The sequence below is a fragment of the Podarcis liolepis genome (assembly GCF_965112155.1).
Source record: "Podarcis liolepis genome assembly, chromosome: 7".
Lineage (NCBI taxonomy): Eukaryota > Metazoa > Chordata > Lepidosauria > Squamata > Lacertidae > Podarcis > Podarcis liolepis.
In genome coordinates, this window is record NC_139561.1 from 43451168 (window position 1) to 43474778 (window position 23611).

Sequence of the window (23611 nt, forward strand, 5' to 3'; positions counted from 1 at the left end):
GAGGAGAGATTGAGCCAGGGAGTTTGCTGAAGGGAGGAGGCCCCCCTGGGGGAATGGAGAAGGGGACATGCCCCCTCTGACCCTCCAGACGCTCTCTGTGGCTGTTGTGAGTCTCACCTAGCCCCTGCCCATCCTGGCAATGGTGACATATTTTCTCTGTAACATGGGACTGCAAACATACTTTTTAAAAATAAAGGCAAAACACTGAGCTGTGCACCAGATTCAGGCGTTTTGCAGGTATGACTGCCAATGGGCAAGGAGTACACAGTGTACATTTAAAGCTCTTTTCCCCCATGCCCATAGAATCCTGGGAACTGTAGTTTAAGGGTGCTGGGAATTGCAGCTCTGTGAGGGGTAAACTTTCAGTTTCCAAGATTCTTTTTCTTGGGTGGGGGGGTTGTACAGTCGCACCTTGGTTTTTGAACACCTTAGTTGTCGAACAGATTGGCTCCTGAACGATCGAAACCTGGAAGTGAGTGTTCTGGTTTCTGAACTTTTTTTGGAAGCCGAACATCCAATGCGGCTTCTGCAGCTTCCAATTGGCTGCAGGAGCTTCCTGCAGCCAATCAGAAGCTGCGCTTTGGTTTCCGAACATTTTGGAAGTCGAACAGACTTCTGGAATGGATTCTTTTCAACTTCCAAGATACAACTATACTTTAAATGTCTGGTGTGTATGTAGCCATACAGCCACTCCACTCCTGCAAGTCTCCACCCTCTGCTTCTCTCCTCTCATCTAGGTGTCGGTGATGAACTTTGTGCTGATGGTGCTGTGGGCCTTTGCCATCCCCTACTGCCGTTTCAGCCACATGGCCTCGTGCCTCTCCACCATCTGGGTCTGCATTATCATTGTCTGCAAGATGCTTTATCAGCTGAAGATTGTCAACCCAGAAGATTATTCCTACAACTGCACAGAGGTATGGGAGATGGGCTCCAAAACCTGTCTCTGGGTGTGTGTTTGGGGTGGCAGCCGAAAACTGACATTCAGTCATCCCGCAAATTTCTTATTTTTGTTCTGTTCCAGACCAATGAGATTAGGGTCAGGCGTTCTCCCCCACCATCTTGGGGGCTTTTTCTTTCCTTGCAACTCTAGAAGGAATATAATATCCCAATTTTGATCTCTTGTATCGTAAGGTATACTGTTGCATTACAAGGCAAATAATGATATAATCTTTGCTTGCTCCGTAGCCTCAGCTCAACAACACCAATCTGCAGCCAGAGGAGATTGGCAACTCAACACTCTACCAGCATCCTGTTGACCCAGCGAACTGGTTTGGGATCAGAAAGGAGTACCCCAACCTGGGTTACATACAGGTGAGTGGTCAACCCATCTTATTTATTACATTCCTCCAAGAAGCTCAAGGTACATGGTTCTTCCCCTCCCCGTTTTATCCTTCCAATGGCCCTGGGAAGTAGATTAGGTTCAGAGAGACATGTCATCCAGTCAGCTGCATGGTGAGTGAGGATTCAAACCCTGGTCTCCCAGATCATTAGACCACACCAGCTCTCTTAATGCCTCCGACTCCTTTCGCTTCTGGCATCTGCTATGATTTGGGAAGATCTGCTATTTGGGAAGGGGAAGCTGTATCCAGAAGGAAGGTTGGCAACCATTTTGATATAACCCAGTCATGTTTTTTGGCTTCATTGCCACAGTGGTGGATTTTCAATCATACAATAAATTCCTATGCTGCCCTTTGTCATGAAAAGCCCTTCAGGACATTTTACAGATACGAAATTTAGTACTTAAACTAGAGGTGGGAAAACATTTTTTCAGTTCCTTCTGTGAAAATGTGGGATGAGTCAAGGCAATGGTCAGTAGCAGTGGTGCTTTTGTTGTTTTTGTTCCTGTGGTGGCTCAGAGCCTTCATATCCACACACTACCTGGGTGATTTAATCATTTTAACTGTTCCTCAGCATCCACCCACAATCCTAACCCGGGAAGGTGGCATTTTGGAATCCCAGCTTAGGAAGTTTGTTATTTTGCAGCCTCGTTCTCTTCTCTCCACCTCAGTCACTAGACTCTGCTATCTCTTTTCTCTCTGTGTGTCTCTCTCTTCTCCAGAACCATTTGCAAGTGCTGGTTCTGCTGGTCTTCGAGGCCATTGTCTACCGGTGCCAGGAATACTACCGTAAGCAACACCAGCTGGTGCCTCCGGTCACCCAGACAGTCTTTGAGAATGCAACCCGTCAGAACCTGGATAAAGGCCTGCTAAACTGCATCAAATACTTTGTCAACTACTTCTACTACAAGTTTGGCCTAGAGGTGAGAGGGCAGAGGGCGTATTGACAGGTCTTGATTATCTGCATGGCTTGGAAATCAGAGTGGTGGGGCAATATTGAAAGCATCATCTGCCAGTCGGTGGCAAAATCTGGTTACTTATTTTATTTTATTTTATTTTATTTTATTTTATTTTATTTTATTTTATTTTATTTTATTTTATTTATTTTATTTTATTTTATTTTATTTATTTTATTTTATTTATTTTATTTTATTTTATTTTATTTATTTTATTTTATTTAATAAATTAGTATGCCAGCCTTCATCAATAGTCCAAGGAGACTTTTGCAACATATTTAACCTAATAGTTAATTTGTTTTAGCCTAGTAGTTATTTATTTTATTGGATTTCTCACCCATCCTTCTCCACAAGGTTCCAGGGTGGGTTGAAGCCATAAAATATATCATTATATATTATCTGAACTTGGAAGGAGGTGTCACACACACACCCCAGACACACACATTTTGGGACAAGAGCTTTATTCCAGGCTCCCTGTTCCCGCATTTCTTGTCTGAGACCCCATTACCAAAGCCACTGTCTTACGAATTCCCGTCTCTCCTCTTTCCCCACCTATCCAGATCTGCTTCCTGATGACGGTGAATGTGATTGGCCAGCGCATGAACTTCATGGTGATCTTTCACGGCTGCTGGTTGGTCGTCATCCTGACGCGCCGTCGGCGACATGCCATTGCCAGGCTCTGGCCCAAGTACTGTCTCTTCCTGGCGTTCTTCCTGCTCTTTCAATACCTCCTGTGCGTTGGTATCCCTCCAGTACTCTGTATCGGTGAGTGACAATTTTGGGACCCTTGGAGGTCTAGAAGGACAAGCCTTCTTCCAAGAGTGTGTGGCAATCTCTCGCAGAGAGATCATTCTGCCTCTGTACCCCATTCTGCAGGCGGGGGGTTTGGGGAAGACGGAGGTGCCTATGCAGGCGCCCTTTGCTACTTGCCAGCGTTTTCACCCCCTCTTACCTCCCTTAGACTACCCCTGGAGGTGGAGCCATGCTATCCCCATCAACTCTGTTCTCATCAAGTGGATGTACTTCCCAGACTTCTACATGAAGCCCAACTCCATCAATCTCATGAGTGAGTACTGTGAAACTGCCCTTGTGCCATTTCGACCCTCCCCTGTGGCAGGCAGTGGCGGAGTGAGCCCGGCAAAGCGAGGTCTTGCGGCATTCAACACCCAGTCTTTCCTGGGGCCACTGTGGGAGTCTTTGCCCCATTACTCTGCATGGCCAATTGAATCTTGAGTCTGAGAGCGACTGGGATTCAGCACCAGGAACAGCTCCTTTAAATGAGCTGGGGAAACCTGTCACTTTCTGGGTGCTGTTGGACTACAACTCACATCATCCCTGACCATGCTGGCTGGGGCTGATGGGAGCTGGAGTCCAAGGATGCCTAGCAGGCCACAGACTCCCCTGGACTCATCCTGGACTAGTGAGCTGCAGCATTTAGAAGGAGGGACGAGTGTTGGGTGCAGCCCCTGGGAAAGGACGTGAGAGATTCCTGGGCCCTGTTCCATTTCCAAAAAGGCAGGTGCCTCTGCCAATCATGCCCCTGTTGCTTAACCCCACGACCCTTCTCATTGGGTGCGTGGCCTGAATTTATTTATTTTTAACCCGCCTTGCTTTTCATAGGTGACTTCCTCCTCTTACTTTGTGCCTCACGGCAATGGAAGGTCTTTGTGGACGAGCAGACCGAAGAGTGGGTGCAACTGGCCGGTGACAACAAGGAGCAGCTTGAGTTACTACAGGAGAAGCCAAACCCTGTGCCCAACTTTGTTAACTGCAGGTGAGACAGAGAGCTTGTGTGCTCCATCGGCCTCCAGCAACCAGGGCATGGTGGAGCCAAAAGGAAGCACTTCTTCACACAGGGCCTAGTTAACTTGTGGAATTCACTTCTTGGAAGAGGTCATGAGAGCCACCAACTTGGATGGGTTTTGGAGTAGAGAAATTCCTGGGGGATAAGGTTATCAGTGGCCGCCTGCCATGATGGCTACATTTTGTCTCCATTGTTGGAAGCAGTAGGCCTCTGAATGCCAGTGACTGGGAATCGCAGAATGGTAGAGTTGGCAGGGATCCTGAGGCCATTTGGTCCTCTGCTTTCTTGGTCTGATCTAGCATGCCTCTTCTTAAGTATTTCCTCCCCCCCCCATCTCTTTCTCACCAGGTCTTACCTTGACATGCTGAAGGTGTGTGTGTTCCGCTACCTCTTTTGGTTCGTGCTGGTCATCGTCTTTGTCGCAGGCGCCAACCGCATCAGCGTCTTTGGCCTGGGATACCTGATGGCCTGCTTCTACCTGCTGCTCTGTGGCACCGCCATGCTGCGCCGGCCCCTCAGAGCCCGGCTGATGCTGTGGGACTGCCTGATTCTCTACAACGTGACCGTCATTGTTGCCAAGAACATGCTCGCGGTAGGGGCAGGACACCGTTGTGCTATTGGGGTGGCATGGGGAGCAGAGTTTCTTCGGTTCTCTGCCCAGCTTCTTGCCCTTCACTGTGATCCGCAGAAGCAGGTTAAACTACGCATGCAGAATAGGTTGGGTTCGGGGACGTGTGTGTGCAGCTGGGGTTGCCTGACCTATCCAGATTTTCTCAGTAGTGTATCTGAATTTCAGATTGGAATGCACACAGCTCTTTCTGTGTTCCTTCATGTTTATGCACCCCTTTATGCGATTCTTTCCTCTTAGCTCCTGTCCTGTGTCTTCGTCCAGCAAATGCAAAACAACTTCTGCTGGGTGATCCAGCTCTTCAGCCTGGCCTGCACTGTCAAGGGTTACTACGACCGTGAGTATTTGCAATGGGAGGTGGTGGTTGACAGCAAGGGTGCCTCCCACTCTCTTTTCTGAGTTTCATCACAACTTCTTCCTGTATTAGGCTGGTGGGGAGGGGGAGTACAGAACTGGAAAAGGTGGGCTGAAGTAAAGTGGGCTGGAGTATTGGGGGTCAGCTGAAAGTCTGGCATGCTAAACTTCCTGAATCCCTTACGAATTGCATCCCTTTCAGATTGATTGATTGATTGATTGATTGAAGCACTAGTCCCCTTGTACCTGGAGTTGCTTGTGAATTTTGTGAAAAGAAAGAAAAACTGCAGTTTTGTAATCATAGGTTAAAATCAGTGCAGTTTGGGAAGGTTCTGTTAAAAATGGCCTCCAATGGTATCCAAATCCACTTAGGGACCATCGTGCAAAATTTAGCTACAATCTCTTAAGAGGGGCCCAAATTCAGAGCCAACAAGCCAACAGCTTCCCAAAATAGATAGTTAATTTGTTTATTTATATACTGCCTGTTGCAGTTTATCTCATATGAACTTGCACAAGACCTATTTTCCACTCCAAAAGCTTTCCTTCCTTTCAGTCCAATGGTCAGCTGTGGTAAGACAGGAGGGCAGCTAGAAGAGAGCCCTTTTGGATGCAGCTGCCAGGATGTGGAATTCGCCTCCTGGGAGATACGTGGTCCTGGCCCAAATGCTACCCACTTTCTCAGTCCTGTCTAGCCTTATGTGGAAATGCTGTAGACTGAACCTGGGACCTTCTACATGCAAAGCAGCTGCTCTCCCACTGAGCCACAGCCCTTCCTCACAAGGCAGGGTGTCAATAAATCTCACACAGTCTGAACTTGAGGGCCCACTTTTGCATTCTGCTGTGCTTCTGATTTGGCCAAAATGCAAAGAAGTGGCTCCAACCTCCTCAGCTCCTGCTGTAAAGATGCAAGTGGGAGCAGGGAGAGAGCATGGGAGCCATTTCTTTGTCAGAGGCCCATTCCTGGTTTGGGAAGCATGGCTTCCCATTTAGGAGAGCCAAAATACAGTGAGGAGCAAACCACGTTTCCCACAGATCAGTGGATGTCGGTGTGTGGCAGGGAGGATCCTGTTGGCCGCCTCAGGCCGGGAGTGGGAGGATCCAACCCCTCTGTCCTCTGTTGCTCTGTGCCAAAAAAGGTCCTGTGTGCTGAGCCACCCCTTCCCTCTTCTTTGCCAGCCAAGGATGTGGACAAGAACCAGGACTGTTCGCTGCCCGTGGAAGAAGCTGGCATCATCTGGGACAGCATCTGCTTCTTCTTCCTGCTCCTCCAGCGCAGGGCCTTCCTCAGCTACTATTTCCAGCATGTTGTGGCGGATCTCCAGGCCTCTGCCTTGCAAGCCTCCAGGTGGGTGTGGAAGGGCTGGGGCAAGGGGGAATCTGGCACACAGTTGGGGAGGGACAGTCTTTGGAGGGTCACCAGCAAAACTGTGGGCTTGATCTGAGAGCTGTGTCCTTCCTGCTCCCCAGTGTTGCAGGGTGCCTGGGAGGAGCTAAGAATGCAAGGAGAGCCTGCTGGATCAGGCCAATGGACCATGTGGTCCAGCATCCTGTTCTCACAATGGCCAACCAGATGCCTGTGGGGAAACCCTGCGGAAAGCACAAGAGCAGGACTCTCCCCTCCTGTGGTTTCCAGAAGCATTATTGCCTCTGACAGTGGAGGTAGAAAAATAGCCATTGTGGCTAGTAGTTTTCTCCTCCATGAATTTGTCTTCTCCTTTAAAGCCATCTAAGTTGCTGGCCAGCACTGCTTCCTGTGGAAGTGAGTTCCACAGTTTTAACAATGCACTGCTTGAAGAAGAACTTTCTTTTATCCGTCTTGTATCTTCCAACGTTCAGCTTCACTGGATGACTCTGAGTTCCAGAAAATGCAAAAATTTAGGCTGGTGCTGGAAAGAAAGGGTTGTTGGTGCCAGCCGTGACCACAAAGGGAGGGTCTCCTCCAACCATTCTCCACCGCTTTGTCTCTTCTCCACAGGGGCTGTGCTCTCTTCAAGGCCAGGATGATCAAGAGCATGAGCTTCCACCACCAGGCGGAAAAGAAGTCCTTAGTGCAGCTCAAGCGCCAGTGAGTTTTGTGGGTGGGGAGAGCGGAGAAGCGTCTTCTTGGTTCAGCAGCTTGGGGCATGCTAGTCCTCAGCAGCTTCTAGCCCAGTTCCCGGGCATCAAGGAATTTCATACAGCTGGGAGGTGTGGAACAAGAGACAAGAGTTTTATCCCCTCGCTCTGGAGCCCTGGGACCAGGGATGGTGTGAAGCCAAGTGCCGCCTCCTTTCCACCCAGCTCCCCCTCCTCTCCTGCCCCCACCCCTCCAGCAGCAATTAGGCTTTTTAGGAAGCTTCCCTTGGCACCAAGGGATGGGTCTTAGATGCCTTTGCCTGAAGTACTTGATCACCCAGTGCAAGAAACATGCTTAGGAAAGAGGACACTCTCCTGATGGAACAATTGCACGTTTTGCCTGCCAGCCACGGGCTGCTTATTTCAGGCTCTCTGTTCTCTCGTCAAACTCTAAGAACCAATCCTACGCAGCAGATAGCATGGGTGCAACGCAGTCATTTCCGGGGCGCTGATGGGGGCATTTTTGTTTACCAGGTGCTGCGCAACTGGCTTTCCCAGAAGTTATCTGAAGGCAGAAATGGGGGGTGGGGTGCAGAAGTTCCTAGGATGGAGCTTGATAACATTGTGTAAGATGGAGTGGATCAGATCCCTGGCACAAGTGACTTGGGGATGACCAGAGATTTTGGAGAACAGACATAACAGGGCTGAGACATGGGTGTCCTCCCTTGCTTCTCTGATCACATGGGACCTAGACATAGGGGGTGGGAAACCAGACAGAGGGGGCACAATGGGCCACACTCCTGAAATTGCCACGTGCCTGCAGGATGGAGCGGATCCGGGCCAAGCAAGAAAAGTACCACCAGGGACAGACTGCAGCTGACTCAGAAGAGACACTGGAGACAGAGAGCCCAGGTACGAAGTAGATTCTGGGGCTGGGAGTATGGGGTGGGGTGGGGGTCTGCTTTCAAAGTGCTGGAAGCCTTGCCAGAGAACTCTTCTGGTTTTGAACTCCTGACCCCCATCCCTTGTCAATTGGGGCCCTCTCTGGCCTGCACACTCATGATTAGACACCCAGTTTGACCCTGGTTTCCCTGTGACCTTCCATGACTGTGTGGAGCCTTCATCTTCCCACAGACACATTGCCAACCTGTTCACTGCCAAAGGATATTCCCTAATTAATACAAATAGTATTTCATCCTCAGTCAGGTGGGCTCCACTTTTTGGAGGCAACATAATTTTCAACACCTAAATGCCGGGGTTTAGGAACAGAGGCTAGATGGGGAACGGAGGCTAGATGTGTGTCTTACAGTTCTTGGTTTCTCTCTCAACATTGCTCCTCCAGCAAAGTGTCTTTCTGATCCTCTAACTACAGTGTCACATTTTGACACTGAATTTTCAAAGTGCAGTATTATCTTTACTGTTCATACCTTATCATAGAATTGTAGAGTTGGAAGGGACCCCAAGGGTCATCTAGTAGAACCCCCTGCAGTGCTCCCAAACAGTCCTGTGCGGTGGGCCTCTTCCGTACTGCACTTGGGACTGGTGGGACCCCACTGAGGCTGACAGGCTTCTGCTTGCCTGCGTTCTTGAGCAGCATTAGGGGCTGCCCATCTTACCCTGGCCAAGTCTGCCCTCCTGCCCCTGCCTAGCCTTGTGGGTTCAGAGGAGAGCATTTCTTTGCCTTCAGAGGTCGCCAGCTGCCCTCGTCTGAGCTGGCAGCAACATGCAGGGTGGGGGTCCTTGGCCCGTCCCTCATGCTTCCTTGTGCCCTGTTCCACAGAGGCAGGGACCAAGAAGGAGGCTTCCCGCCAGAGGAAGCAGTGGTGGCGCCCCTGGCTGGATCATGCCACAGGTACTGCCCAGGCCTGGTCTGGAAGGGCTCGATGGGCATCCTAACATCACCTCATCTTGCTCTAAGGCACCTCTAACTCTGCTGGTGGGGGGTCATCACTAACGCAAACCCACCCAGGTGGTTGGTTTCTAGCACTTCCATTCTGCACGCCTCTCATCTGGGTTTTCTCTCTCTCTCATTCCTCTGTGGGCTCCTTGTCCAGCCCCCTCTCGTGCATGCTCTGCTCCACACTGACTTGATACTTCTCTGGGTTTCTCAGATCTTTCTCCCCCGGTTCTCTTCACCATGAAAGGGAACTGTAGCTCAGTTGTAGAGCACCTGCTTTTCATACAGAAGGTCCTGGCATCTCCAGGGAATGTCCCCTGCCTGAAACCCTGGAGAGCTGCTGCCAGTCAGTGCAGACAATACTGAGCCGGGTAGACCAATGCTCTGATTCCATATAAAGCAGCTTATATCTTATGTTCCTAACCCTGCCCAATAAACACCATAGGTGCAAGCATCCCTCTGCCAGAAGATTGTGCAAAAGAAAAAGAAAAAATCTCAAGATTCCTTGAACCTTTATGGATATTCGGTTATTCTCCCCAGCTTTGTGGTTTCCAAGGTTTTTGGGTTCTCCCCAGTGGTCAGGCTTCCCTTTCCAAAGTCCAGGACCAGCTAATGCTTTTATGTATTTTGCTGAATTCCTGAATCACCCTCTCTCCTAAAGGATGCTAGGGTGTGATGTACAATAAAAGATAAAACCACAAAATAAATCAACGACACACCTACAAATAGCCATAGATAGATAGATAGATGATAGATGATAGATGACAGATGACAGATGACAGATGACAGATGATAGATGATAGATGATAGATGATAGATAGATAGATAGATAGATAGATAGATAGATAGATAGACAGATAGATGATAGATAGATAGGAACTATAAAAACACCAGGATTACTTGCAGTTGTTAGGTATGAAAGCAACAAATTTTCCATCTGCAAAGGGCTGTTGAACTGAGGAACGGGAGGGACTGTAGCCCAGTGGCAGAGCATTTGTGCTGCATGCCAAAGGTGTCGGGTTCAAATCCCAGCATCCCAGTGTAGACAATACCGAGCTAGGTGGAGCCCATGGTCTGATTCTGTGTAAAGCAGCTTCCCAAGGAAGAGGTATCAAGACCTGCACAGTGAGAAATGGACACACCTGACAAAATCCGCTGGAATATTTTCCTGCACAAGTCCTGCCGAAATCTGAGAGATGTGTATGCACTGTGGACAGAAAATGCACACCCCATCCTCCATTGCAGATGGTTTGTAGCTTGGGGGGGGGAGAAGAGCACATGCTTTGCATGGGTGGGGAAGACAATAAGAAAGGGGAAGACCCCTTTGGTAGAAGCTGGGGAGCCGTTTCCTGGCAGTCTAAGCGATACTGAGCTCGATGGACCAGTGGGCTTCCTCAGCATAAGTCAGCTTCCTGCATTTCGTCCCAGGACATTTGGGCAGGCACGTCACCTTATGTGCAGAGTGGTTCAGATCAGCGGCAGCGTTTGCATGAACAAGTGCCAGAGAAGAACATCACACGCTTGTGCAGTGGCTGTTAGCAGACCATGCCATCATTTCACCACCCAAGTGCACAATGGTTCAGGATGACCTTTTCTGCTTTTTTCCTTGCTCGCTGCAACAAGGAGGACCGCGCTCAGTAGAGGGGAGCCCAGAATCGCCTGCTCTGCTTTCCAGCAAGGAAGTAGCTGCTCCCTCTAGGGTGGACAGACGCACTGTAGGGACGAGGGGGCATTACAGTGGTAACGTCCGCATGAACCAAGCAACCCAGGACTAGTAGTAGCAGCAGCAGTGTGTGCTGCCCGTGTTGTTGTCGTGTTGAAGCACCCAAATTCCTGCTCCCTCCTGGCTTGTCAGCCCTCTTCAGAATGGGAATCGCTGCCACAAGCTAGTGTCCCCCTCCTTGATTCTTCTGTGGGTATCTGCACTTTATAATTGCAGCAACCCAAGAAAATGTAGTGTGAGAGTTGTGGAGTTGTATTTTGATTTCACTGCAATGGGGGACCAGCATATAACGAAAGCGAAGAGGAGGGAGCAAGGCTTTTGTGTGTGTGTGTGTGTGTGTGTGTGTGACATTTTGTGAACTGCCCTGAGATCTAATGATGAAGTATGGTATATAAATCTAATTAATAATAATATAATTTGTAATCCCCACTTTTTTCAAGATGGCTTGCAAACCAAAAACTAACACAAAGGAATAAACATATGGTTGATATGATTGCTAAAACTAGGTAGAAACCTGTATAAAGCATGAAATCCCAAAAGCTAACGGCAGCAGAAAACAGAGGTGGCTATTTTGTGGGCCCAGGGGCCTGAGTTCCTCTCCACTGAAAAGGAAATTTTCCTGGTTCTTCAAGTCCCTTCAAATAATTTTGGCCGTGGCAGCAGGAATGGCATGGCACCAGAGCGGACAGAGATTCCAACTCTCTGTCTACCCCAGGAACCTGCTGTAGAATAGCCTACCTGCTCAGCTGCTCTGTGTCCTGTGAGTGTGGGGGTGAGCAAACCCATTTTTTTTACCATACTCACCATTAGCCTGCAGGTGACTGCAGCTCTTGAGCCAAAAACAGATAGCCACCCCTGGTATAAAACATGACGTCATGAAGTAATGCAAACCCCAATTCAAAAGCCTGGGCAGATAAATAAAATGTTTTTTTTTACCCAATGCCTTCAGCTCATAAGGCCATGCAGCAGGTGCATGGAGCTTGGAAGCACATTTCAGAGGCAGAGTGTTGCACTAAGGAGAAAGGCCACTCCTACTGCCCTCACTTGACGAAAGGCCTCTGCAGATGACCTGAAAGTAGCTGACCCTTTCCAGGATCTCTTGTCCAGTGTTTGCATCCTGATCTCTGCTTCCAGAGGATGCTCTGGCGCCCCTGGTGGCATTGGGGCAGACCAGGCTTGTGTCACTGAGCCAATCTGTTCCCTGTTCTGTTATAGGGAGGTAGTGCCTGTCTCGGCATCAGACCAGATCATTGGCCTTTGGTGGACCCAATGTTCAGCCCCCAGCAAAGCAGGATTGTAACCAGAGCTCCCATTCGCCAGTCCAAAGCCAGGCAGGCTCTTTGCATGCCCCCTCCTTCTTGCCTTTTTTACTAGGGGCAATGAACCGGTTCTCCTCTCTATGTGCCCTTCTTTTAGCTGTCTTTTAAGTCACACTTGGGCTCTTGGGCTCTTTTTCTGCATGTCTGCAGGGTGGGGGGCAAACAAGGGAACTTCCTAATGGTGGGGTCTTTTTGGATTCCAGTGCTGCACTCGGGAGACTATTTCTTGTTTGAGACGGACAGTGAGGAGGATGAGGAGTCGGTCTTGGAGGATCAGAAGCCCCCGAAACAGAGCGCATTCCAGGTGAGAAGTTGGGAGCAGAAGCAGTGGCGTCGCAAGGGGGGGGCAGGGGGGCGGTGCGCCCTGGGTGCCATGTCTGGGGGGTGACAAGAAGGCACCCCGCGATGTGCTCGCCCCACTGCCTGGAGGCAGGCTTTCCCCACTCCCATCCTTCACGGGTCACTCCAACTGCAATTACTCACTAATGAGCACTCTGTGCATGCCCCAAAGTACTCATGGGAAGCTACTTTCAGTTCACCCACACTTCCGTTTCTCCCAAGATACATGGGTCCAAGAAGTTCTTCTTTTGTCCCTCTGCTTTTCCCGGGAAAACCCGCTGTTTATTGCTGAATCGGGGGAGGGGGGGATCTGTTGGGTTTTCTGCAGAAGTGTGGATGAGCCCTTTCTTTCACATACCACACGCAGTTGAAATATGTTACAAGGCGAAGTGCCAGGGAACACTGAATGACTCCCAAGACATTGGGGTGCTGGTGGGTGCCTGCCATCAACATTAACCTGGTGTTGCTTTTAGTTGCGCCTTCAACCTCTCGGACATCTTTTGATGGAGGCTGCATTGATATGAGGTTGCCTTGCATTCCAGCTCAGAGTCGTGCCTTTTCTTCCTTCCTGCTTTCTCGTTTATGCATTTTGTCGCTTTGTTTGCAGCTGGCTTACCAGGCCTGGGTGACCAACGCCAAGTCTGCACTGCGTGAGCGGCAGCGGCAGGAGAAGGAGCAGCGAAAGGTGGAGCAGGCAGAAGGCAGGTCCTCCTGTACCCTCTCCCCTCTCCTTTCCGACTGGGCTGGGCGGAGGTGGCCCCTCTCAAGTTGACCCCTGCTGCCTGGCCCTCTTGGTCCACATTGGCAGGAGGCCCGGCTCTGATGAGCACTGGGGTAGCCAGACCAGGCGGGAGGGTGTGACCGTATCTGTGCCTTGCAGGTGACTTAACCAAAGGGGAATCCCAGCGAGGTGAAATGGCAGACAGGGCCAGCAGCAAAGGGGAAGAGGGGGAAGAAGAGGAGGAAGAAGAAGAAGAGGAAGAGGAAGAAGAGGCTGCTCCAGGTACCTTGCTCAGTGGGACTACACTCAGGTAGGGCATTCCCTGTGTACTGGGCTGCCTTTGAGCCACATTCATCTGCAAGAACCGCAGCAGAGGATTCATTTTCCTGTTTCACAGATGCAGGGTGAGTTGGGAGGGGGGAGCACAAGGAGTGTAGTGTAGACTGCATGACCCACACAGTCCTGCCCTTCCAGCACCTTGCTGTAATTTATTGTCCCTCAGCATCTGTCGCCTAATGGTATGGCCACTCTGGTTGCTGCTATAGCGACGAGGAATGGCATTTTAAACTCACCCTGCCTAATGGTTCTGAACCAAAATAGAGTTTTAGCCTTAGAAATTTGCACATCTCAGAATTTTGCAGTTATCCAGCCAAGCAGCGTGTACAAAAATGCTGCAGCTCTTTCTCCCTCAGTATCTGCTGCCCAACAGTAGGGCCGGCCCTGGTTGCTAGGAAGCAGTAGTTGGGTTAGGGATATTTTCCCAGAGACCATGGTGTTGGGGAAACTGGTTACCCACTGCAGGGATCAGAGATGGCGTTCTCGATGGACATTTGGCGTCCTTCAACCAGGCTCTCCTTTTATGCAGAGAAGAGCAACGTGGTGCAGCGGGTGCTGAACGTTCTGGGTTTCCTGTGGGTGCTGTGCCAGGCCACGGTGGATGGGCTCACACAGTGGCTGCGGGCCTTTACCAAGGAGCACGAACAGCTGTCTGCCGTGTTGGGACTGGAGAGATTCGTCCTCACGCAACAGCTGGATCAGGTAGGCCTAGCTTGGTACAGCTGGGCTTGGGAGGGGCGTCTTTTGGAAGGGGTGAGGTATGACCCACTTGGTGATGGCATGTAAAACTTTGCAGGTGGGCGAGGTTCAGAGGAGCGTCCTGGACAGGCTGTACAAACCAGCAGCGACAGATAATACCTCAGAGGACACCGCCTTGCCGGGTACGGCGGCAGAGTCTCCAGACAGCATGGCTTCCAGGCAGGTGCATAGGGGCAGAGGGCTGCTGGGGGGGAGGTCAAAGCCACATGTTGGATCTGTGTGGGGCCCCTCCCTCCACCCCAAGCGGAGTTTGTGGGAGCTTAACGGCATGTAATTCAAGCAAGGGGCTGCTCCTCAGCCTGCATTTGGTGCACCGGAATTGGGTGGGCTCAACAGTGGAGAGAAGAGTGTCCCTGGACATGTATGGGCTGCCTTCTCTTCTATAACCACAGCCTAAAACAGATGGGATGAAGTATATTTAGGAAGGCCCCATTCTGGAGGTGGGGGCTTGAACCTGAGTCCCCCCCCCCCCAAGTCTCTCTTCCTTGGTCCACCTTCCACAGCATGGTGCCATCCAGCAACTTTGGACTAGAACTCCCATCCGCCTTGTTTTTATTTCCCAAATATTAATATTAAAGTGTTTTCGCTATACTGTTTTTGACTCCTGCTAAACCCTTTCCCCACTTTTGTTTAAGTTAAGCCTGTCCAGATATGCCATTTTATTATGTATTCTATAACTAAAGAAAAGTTGCCTTTACCTGTTATTTTTTCTTGTTTTATTATGTCTGTTTGTTTTTAATGTCTGTTGGCATTTTCCTAGAAAGATTTAACACAGAGTGGGGACATTTATACGCTCTGTTTTGGAGCTGGTGCATGACTTTCTTTTTCTGCCCTCTTTCTCTCCCCTCCCCCCGCCCCCAAGCAGTGGGTGCGAAGGAGCAGAGGTGCTTAGCAATAACACCACTGGCTACGACACCCGAAGCGGCAGTGAGGAGCAGATCCCTGCCATGGGCTTCCCGGACGACGTGAGGCTCCCTCCCAGCAACTCCCAGGAGCTGCTGACTTACTCCAAGGCACGGCCGCGCACAGCCAGCGAGCTGCTGCTGAGCAGGTACTACTGGGGCCGTTCGCCTATTTTGGCTCAAGGCTTTGTGGGTAAATATGCAAAGCTTTGTGGGTATAGGGCAGGGAAGGGGCAGAGAACCATTCTCAGCCTGAAGGATGCAGCATTTCCTCGTAGTCAGTCTTCCGCAGGGGTGGGGTCATATGTCAGTGGTGGGCGTGGCCATTGGCAAAAGTGGGTGGAGAAATGGGTGTGGCTCTTACCTCTGGGCAGTAGGCTACTTTCCAGCCTTTCTGCAGGTTTCTACCATCTCTCAGTCCTTCTTCCAAGCAAGCAAGGTTTCTGCAGGTTTCTACACATCTCTCAGTCCTTCTTCCAAGCAAGCAAGAGCTGTTATCGCAGTTCAAGGAAACATTCCAGCCAGTCAAAGCACTCAGGGAGAGTGTGTATATCTGGGCCATTGAAGAATGCAGTCTGGGGAGAGTCCTGGGGACCAGATAAAGAGGCCTGGATGGCCACATTCACACACACCCAGGCCTGTGGTTCCCCACCCCAGGAGGCAGGTGCTCAGGGAGGTTGGAAGAATGAAAATTGTTTGCATGGATCACTTTCAGGAGAAAGGGCTGTAGATCAAGGCAAGTGATCTACAGCAAAGGCAAGTGTCCCTGGCTTGATTCCGGACATCTCCAGGTAGGGATAGGAAAGGCCCCTATCTGAAACCCTGGGGAGCTGCTGCCTGTCAGAGTAGGCACAATAGGCTCGATTGGCCTTCCCCCATCTACTATGCTCCACCTGCTTTGGACTAGGGCTCCTATCAACCCCAATATCCTCCAGGCACAGAATGCTGGGGCTGATGGGAGTTGTCATCCAAACCATCTGGAGGGAAGCCTGGAGTGTGATGGACAAAGTGTCTGGTTGGGTATAAAGCACCTTCTTGAGCTCCTAAACAAAAATAAAGTAAGTGTTTATTACCTTTCTATCCCACCTTTCCTCTGAGGAGCTCAAGGTAGCATGTGTGGCCCTCCTCCTTCACATCGTATCCTCACAACAACCCTGAGAGGTAGGCTAGGCTGAGAGGCCCAAGTTCACCCAGCGGGGTTCATGGCCAAGTGGGGATTTGAACCCTGGTCTCCAAGGTCCTACTGCCAATGCTTGTTAACCCCTGCACCATACTTGGGCAAATAATAAATTTGCCAGCTGATGCAAGTTTTGCCAACTGGAATACATTTTGCAGATGGGAGAATGCAGAGTTAGTGGGCATATATATGTATTACAATCTGGAAGATGTTTGTTTTAATCAAGGGTGGCAGAAACGGGTTACCTCTTTGGCTGTGGGCAGGTGACGAGGCAGGCAGACACAGCACAGGTGGGGCTGCTTTCCCTTTTGGCTCAGCCTGACTGACTCTCTCTCCTCCTCTCTCTCCCGTTCGTGCTTTCCAGGCACGTCTCCTTCGAGGAGCTGGAGGAGTCTGAGCGCTTCTACCACTCGCAGAACCGCTTTCTGCAGCTGCTGCTGGCCTGCTACCACTTTGTGGCCGGACACTCGGACCTGCTCTGCTACTTCATCATCATCCTCAACAACATGGTGACGGCCTCCGTCATCTCGCTGGTCCTGCCCATCCTGGTCTTCCTGTGGGCTATGCTGTCCATCCCGCGGCCCAGCAAGCGCTTCTGGATGACAGCCATCGTCTACACAGAGGTGGGGCCCCCAAAATCCTTGTGAAACTCCCCTTTGTCTTGTAGAAGTGAGATGATGAACATGAAAACTTTCCTCCTAATAATTGCCCACAAAAGGGGTGGAGAAACTTTTTCTAATTTTTTTTATTTATTAATTTTCCATTTCCCCCCATATTACATCATAACAATTAATATTTTTCACAATTTCAAAATTTCCCCATTCCTCCCCGACTTCCCTCAACCTCCTTCTCTGGTTTATTTCACAATAATATCATTTCCTGCATAGTACCTTTTTCACTCCTTTTTTTTTTTTAAATAGCTTGTAAATTATATAATTTTTGCTAATTGTAAATGATTATTCAAAACCTGCTAGTGAGTTCAGGATGAGGAACCTTTTTCAGCCTGAGGGCCGCATTCGCTTCTGGACAGCCTTCCAGGGGCCACATGCCAGAGTGGGTGGAGCCATTTTCTACACACACACACCTCTGTCCTCTGTCAGGGCAAGCGAGAGGCTGTATCAGAGTTCAAAGATGCATTCCAGCCAGGCAAAAACACTCAAGCAAGGGGGTGAAGCAAGGTCAGTGAGCAGAGTACCTTGGGAGAGGGATGCATGGCTGGGCAGAGTCCTGAGGGTCAGATAGAAAGGTTGCTGGGGGGGGGCACATTTGAACCTGGGGCTAGAGCACTGTTTCCCCACCTTTGGTCTCAAGCTGTTTTCGGACTACAATTCCCATCACCCCTGACTACTGGTCTTGCTAGCTAGGGATGATGGGAGTTGTAGTCCAAAAACAGCTGGAGACCCAAGACTGGGAAACACTGGGCTAGAAGCTCCCCAGCCCTGGTCTGCAATATTAGTTTCAAGTTAACAAGGGTACCTGGGCTTTTGTATACAGAAAGTAGAAGTGCTTACAAGCGAGGAACGGGCAGATTTTGGTTTGGTTCAAACCAATGTCAATCAGCCTAGGAGGTTGATGTTTTTGGACCTGTACTGAAAGACTGTTGACATATATATCTGTGTAGGTTTGGGTGGCTGGTGGCGGTAAACATTCTTAAGCCTTGCGACTGTTCTGCTGCCATGAGGTGCCAGGAACGTCCCCCTGGCTAGCCTGGTTCTGATCCTCCTCTGCCATCTCCCCACACAGGTGATGGTGGTGGTGAAATACCTCTTCCAGTTCGGCTTCTTCCCCTGGAATAGCTATACCACCCTGGTGCGCTACGAGAGCAAGCCCTTTTTCGCACCGCGCATCCTGGGCCTGGAGAAAACGGACAACTACATCAAGTACGACCTGATCCAGCTGATGGCTCTCTTCTTCCACCGGTCCTTGCTCCTGGTAAGAGGGAGCCTGGGACCCTCCATTTGAGACCGTTTCACGTGCATGCTGCTTTATTGTAATGAAACCTTGAAGCAATCTACAAAGAAAATGTTTTATTTTGAAACGCTGAAGTTGTCAATGAAAGACTGTTAAAACCAGGCTTTTTAAAACATTCAACAATACAGTCGTACCTTGGAAGTCAAATGTTTTGGCTCCCAAATGCCACAAACCCAGGAATGAGTGTTCCAGTTTGCGAACGTTCTTTGGAACCCGAATGTCTGACAGGGCTTCCGCAGCTTCCAATTGAGTGCAAGAAGCTCCTGCAACCAATTGGAAGCCACACCTTGGTTGTCAAACGTTTTCGGAAGTCGAACGGACTTCCTGAACAGATTCCGTTTGACAACCAAGGTATGATTGTAATTAAATTCAACCACAGGGAGCAAAAAGATTAGAGTGTGACAGCATTCAAAATGTCCCACAAGTAAACTGGCCCAAACTATTAAGCAATTTGTATACAAATAGTTACTTCTTGACTAGAAGCCAGCCCCCTCTGACTAACCTGGGAAAGCTGTAGGATGAACCTGGAGTAGCCTGTTGCAGAAAGTGGTACCTGGGCAGTCCCTGGTAGCTATAGCAACAGATGCAGGGAAAGCTTGTTTCTACCAGGCTTGGTATGGAGTTGAATGTAGTGTGCGACCTGAGTCCTGGGGTGGACAACATAGTGCCTTCTTGAAGCTGATGGACTCCAACTCCCATCAGGCTGATAGTCAGGGGTGATGGGAGTTGTCATTGCATGATATTAGGCAGGTGCAGTCCTTACACTGTTTGCTGCAGTAGCTAAAAACTTTTATTTTATTGTGCACATTTATTTTTAAAATGTATTAATTTTATTTATATTTTTGTAATTTTATTATGTCTTCTGTTTTCTAAAATATGTTTTTATTGTTAACCTTTAATGGCTATTTTGTGCCATTTTAGGTAAACAGCTTAGATGAAGTGGTTTGTCAATAAAGTAAATAAAATAAATAGGCCCGCTGCTTGATGTTGGTTTCTGCTTCCCAAACCCTTTCTGAACTTACCTGCCTGCCTGTCCTCTTTGACAGAGCTACGGGCTGTGGGATCACGAGGAAGAGGTCCTGGCCAAAAATTCTCTTGAAGCAGCAGAGCCTGTGGCTTTCACCGAGAGCAAAGAGGGGGCTGAGACTTTGGTGGAAGCCGACGTTGGGGCAGAAACCGTGGTGGATCAGGAGGCGGAGCCCGAGGTGCCCAAGGGAATCCGCTCACGGTTCCGGAAGAAAAAGGAGAAGAAGAAGAAAAGGAGCAAGGCTCTGAAAGAGCAGGGAGAGGAAGGTAGGTGGGGGGACGACACCTATGCTTACTCCTTTAGGAATGCTTGTTTCCAGCCTCCCCAGGTCTGGGGGCAACACTGCATCAAAAATACATATCTAAACTACCTTGTCAAGCATTTCAAGACCTGCTTGCAGCTCACAGATTAAAGCTGGTCTGCAGAAGTCAGACCAGATAAAGAAAACCTCCTGAGATTGTGGTGGGATGCAGGGAAGAGGAGGGGGTCTTTTTAGGCCATATCAGGCTGACACTGAAGCAAGGAGGTGAGGCCAATGCTTGCTTATTCCCCTGCCCCTTCTGTTTCCAACCTCAGAGGAGCAGCAGGGAGAGGAGCAGGATCCGAAGCAAAAGGACAAGAAGTCCAGCCCATCCAAGGAGAAGTTGAAGGCTGCTGGACTCAGAGTGAAGAGCTTCTTTGTCTCTGCGTAAGTGACGATGTGGACTTTTGGGGAGGGGGCTGGGGGCAACGGGCTTGGAGCTGGCTCTCCCCTCCAGGAGGCAGGTTGCCACACGGAGCAAATGAACGTGAAAAGCTGCCAAATGCCAGGGCAGCCTCTTTCTCCATCTGACTCAGCGTTCTTCCCTCTAATTTTATAGCCACTTGGATGGGTTTAAAAAAGGATTGGCCAAAATTGATGAATAAAGCTGTCAATGGCTTCTAGCCACTTGAACGTCCTGCCTTGATGGTTCTTTTAACCGTTTTGCTCTTTTATTGGGCTTGTTAATTATACATTTTAATTAGGGACATTTAAATGTAGTTGTTCTGTTATGCATTTTTAATTGTGGGTAGTTGCATTTTTATAGCTGGTTTTATTCTTGCTATTTTTCTGTTGTTCGTACACTGCCTTGGCATTTCTTCTTGAAAAGCAATATATTCATAATGATGTTCTACCTCCACAGTTGGACGCAGTAAGCCTCTGATTGCCAACTGCTGGGAAATCACCAGGGGGAGGGGGGAAGTGCTGTTCTTCTCAGGCCCTGCTTGAAGGTTTCTCACAAGCATCTGGGTGGCCACGGTAACAAGAGAATGCTGGACCAGATGGGCAACTAGCTGTGGTGGCTATGCTCTACCTCCACTGAATAATATCAGTCTTCCTTGTGGATTTCCCATTGGGGCATCTAGTTGGTGACTCTGAGAACAGGATGCTGGATTCAATGGGCCTCCTTGCGCCTAATCTAGCAGGCCTCTTCTAATGCTGGTCAATGGCTCTCCAGGTTCATTTCCGGGGTCTTTCTCATCACTTAATGCTTCCTGGGGTCCTTTTACCTGGAAGTTCCTGGGATAAAACCTGGGACCTTTTGCTTGCTCCACCTGCCCTTTCCACAACCCACATGGCTATCTTACGTTGAGCAAGCCTCTTCCATCTAACACCATCTGTCCCAAATCTACTTGTTTCTCTCCAGGGTCTCAGGCAGAAAACAGTCTTCCCCACCACTGTTCCACAATCCTTTGCATACTGGAGATGCCAAGGACTGAGCCTGGGAACCTTCTGCTTGCTAAGCATGTGGTTCTGCTATGGTAGGGTTGGCATATGTCCAGAATTTCCCAGACATCGCCAGAATATGATGGCCAAAGTAGCGTCCCAGCGAAAATCGCTAAAAACACCCAGGAAAATCCAGACATATGGCAACCCATGTCAGAAGTGATTTTCCTTTAAAAATAGCTCAACAACTTTTTTTGGTGATTTTGCCAAAAATGCTCAACAATTCTTGTGTTCAGATTTTCACTTTTTGAAACCCTAGCTATGGTACAATTTGGTTTTAATAATTTAATGTGATTTTATTACTTCATATTTTCCTTGCTTCAGGGGTGTGTGTGTGAAGCAATACATAAATTCAATAAGCCTAGCCTTACCATTCTTAGGAGCACAGGATGCAGGCCATTGGTCCATCAAGCTCAGTAATGTCTGCACTGACTGGCAGTGACCCTGGGTTTTCTGGAGTCTGTCCCAGTCTTGCCTGGAGATGCCAAGGACTTGGCCTGACATTTTCTGCATGTGGAAAGCTATATCCCTTCCTGTTATTCATGCAGATGATTTGGTTCTGGATTAGGGGTGGTTCTGCATTAAGTGGCAAGTGACAAAGGCATCAGCCCTACACCTTATCCTCCCCGCCTCCCTCTCCCTCCAGAGCAGAGCGCATGTTCCAACCACTGCAGCGGTTCTTCCAGGACATTTTGCACAGCAAATACCGTGCTGCCACCGATGTCTATGCCCTCATGTTCCTTGCTGATGTGGTCGACTTCATCATCATCATCTTTGGTTTCTGGGCTTTTGGGGTAAGTGGGACCATCACAGTTATTTGTTAGCAAACTTAATTCACACAGTGCCTCCAACAGACATGGTAATTTGCAGAGTAAAATCAATGGGCACGACCAACTCAGGTCCAAGCATTTCAATGGGTCTGTTGTAATTTGGATGTGACTCTGTGCTTGGGTGGCGCTGTGGGTTAAACCACAGAGCCTAGGACTTGCCGATCAGAAGGTCAATGGTTCGAATCCCCGTGACGGGGTGAACTCCCGTTGCTCGGTCCCTGCTCCTGCCAACCTAGCAGTTTGAAAGCACATCAAAGTGCAAGTAGATAAATAGGTACAACTTTGGCGGGAAGGTAAACGGCGTTTCCATGTGCTGCTCTGGTTTGCCAGAAGCGGCTTAGTCATGCTGGCCACATAACCTGGAAGCTGTACACTGGCTCCCTCGGCCAATAAAGCGAGATGAGTGCCGCAACCCCAGAGTCGGTCACAACTGGACCTAATGGTCAGGGGTCCCTTTACCTTTTACCTGTGCTTGGGAATCCCCAAGCAAGTGTTGCCCTCCATATCCTGGGGCAGATCTGGAGGACAGCCGCCCGGGCAAGAGGTATTCCCTTCCTCCTGCCAATCTGCCAAACACCTCCCAGCACAGGCTTCCCTTTCTCCCCAGAAACACTCTGCTGCGGCCGACATCACTTCCTCCCTCTCAGACGACCAGGTGCCGCAGGCCTTCCTGGTGATGCTGCTCATTCAGTTCTCCACCATGGTCATCGACCGGGCTCTCTACCTCCGCAAGAGCGTCTTGGGCAAGCTAGTCTTCCAGGTCTTCCTGGTCTTTGGCATCCACGTTTGGATGTTCTTCATCTTGCCTGCAGTCACTGAGAGGTACCTGGCCTAGCTATCTGTCTGCCTGTTATGTTATGTATTAATAGAATGATATGCTATATGTATTCACAGTACAGGCACAGCCCCGGACCTCTACCATCCTTCTAAACCTGTGGGCAGAAGAAGGACCAGACCCTAGCTGCATATTGCATTTTGATATTTAATGAGATTAATGCTGCAACGAGTCAGACGGTTCTTGCTACACAATTAGTTAATATATGGAGGGGCAATGAGTAGTACGTACACAAAGCATTAAAATTCTTCACGTTACTGGCTGCTCATCTAGAAACTGCAAAAACCTGGAAGCTGGCGGTCAACTTATGCATATTGTGCTTGCAGAAAAATTGGCATTGAACTGAAAAATTGGCCAGAAGAAAGGCAAAACCTTTTTTGACTTTTTTGCTACTTGGAGCCTACTCATGGAATACATTAAGGGGCATATTCAAGATCTTTGTTGTCTGCCTTCCTGAGATTGCAGAACGCTGTCTGAAGTGGCTGAAGTGTACCTCTGCCATTGGAACTCTTAATTTATTCTAGTTTGGATGTCCTCAAATGTTTTTCTGCTGCTTGTTCTTCCGTGGGTGGGTAAGGGGCTGGGAGGAATTTACCTGTTTCTATATATCATTGATGTTTCCTCATGAGAAGCAATAAAATACATTTTTAAAAATAAAAAGGAAGAACCAGCCCTGAAATGTGCCCCCCTTCCTTCCCCCAATTGTGATTTCCCTCCCCAGGATGTTCAACTTGAATACTGTGGCCCAGCTGTGGTACTTTGTGAAATGCATCTACTTCGCTCTGTCGGCTTACCAGATCCGCTGCGGCTACCCTACTCGCATCCTGGGGAACTTCCTCACCAAGAAGTACAACCACCTTAACCTCTTTCTCTTCCAAGGGTAAGGCCAAGTTC

The 23611-nt window shown here is 49.3% G+C and overlaps 1 protein-coding gene across 9 annotated transcripts in view; it reads left to right on the forward strand.

The window, feature by feature from the left end:
* The window catches only part of PIEZO1 (piezo type mechanosensitive ion channel component 1 (Er blood group)), a 111578-nt gene that overhangs the window by 82234 nt on the left and 5733 nt on the right, over positions 1 to 23611 (forward strand). The window contains exons 19-44 of one of the 9 annotated variants that reach the window (XM_083513465.1): positions 738 to 914; positions 1186 to 1311; positions 2060 to 2260; positions 2854 to 3058; positions 3255 to 3359; positions 3914 to 4067; positions 4446 to 4689; positions 4966 to 5062; positions 6256 to 6424; positions 7055 to 7144; positions 7958 to 8046; positions 8915 to 8986; positions 10655 to 10771; positions 12277 to 12377; positions 13020 to 13113; positions 13293 to 13415; positions 13999 to 14171; positions 14266 to 14387; positions 15094 to 15279; positions 16672 to 16930; positions 18051 to 18239; positions 19325 to 19571; positions 19882 to 19993; positions 21699 to 21846; positions 22490 to 22704; positions 23439 to 23597. In XM_083513465.1, coding sequence (XP_083369591.1) covers positions 738 to 914; positions 1186 to 1311; positions 2060 to 2260; positions 2854 to 3058; positions 3255 to 3359; positions 3914 to 4067; positions 4446 to 4689; positions 4966 to 5062; positions 6256 to 6424; positions 7055 to 7144; positions 7958 to 8046; positions 8915 to 8986; positions 10655 to 10771; positions 12277 to 12377; positions 13020 to 13113; positions 13293 to 13415; positions 13999 to 14171; positions 14266 to 14387; positions 15094 to 15279; positions 16672 to 16930; positions 18051 to 18239; positions 19325 to 19571; positions 19882 to 19993; positions 21699 to 21846; positions 22490 to 22704; positions 23439 to 23597 — 3974 coding nt within the window. Of the gene's footprint in view, positions 1 to 737; positions 915 to 1185; positions 1312 to 2059; positions 2261 to 2853; positions 3059 to 3254; positions 3360 to 3913; positions 4068 to 4445; positions 4690 to 4965; positions 5063 to 6255; positions 6425 to 7054; positions 7145 to 7957; positions 8047 to 8914; positions 8987 to 10654; positions 10772 to 12276; positions 12378 to 13019; positions 13114 to 13292; positions 13416 to 13998; positions 14172 to 14265; positions 14388 to 15090; positions 15280 to 16671; positions 16931 to 18050; positions 18240 to 19324; positions 19572 to 19875; positions 19994 to 21698; positions 21847 to 22489; positions 22705 to 23438; positions 23598 to 23611 lie in introns of all 9 variants that reach the window. The other 8 variants (XM_083513464.1, XM_083513467.1, XM_083513468.1 and 5 more) reach the window with 8 other exon arrangements.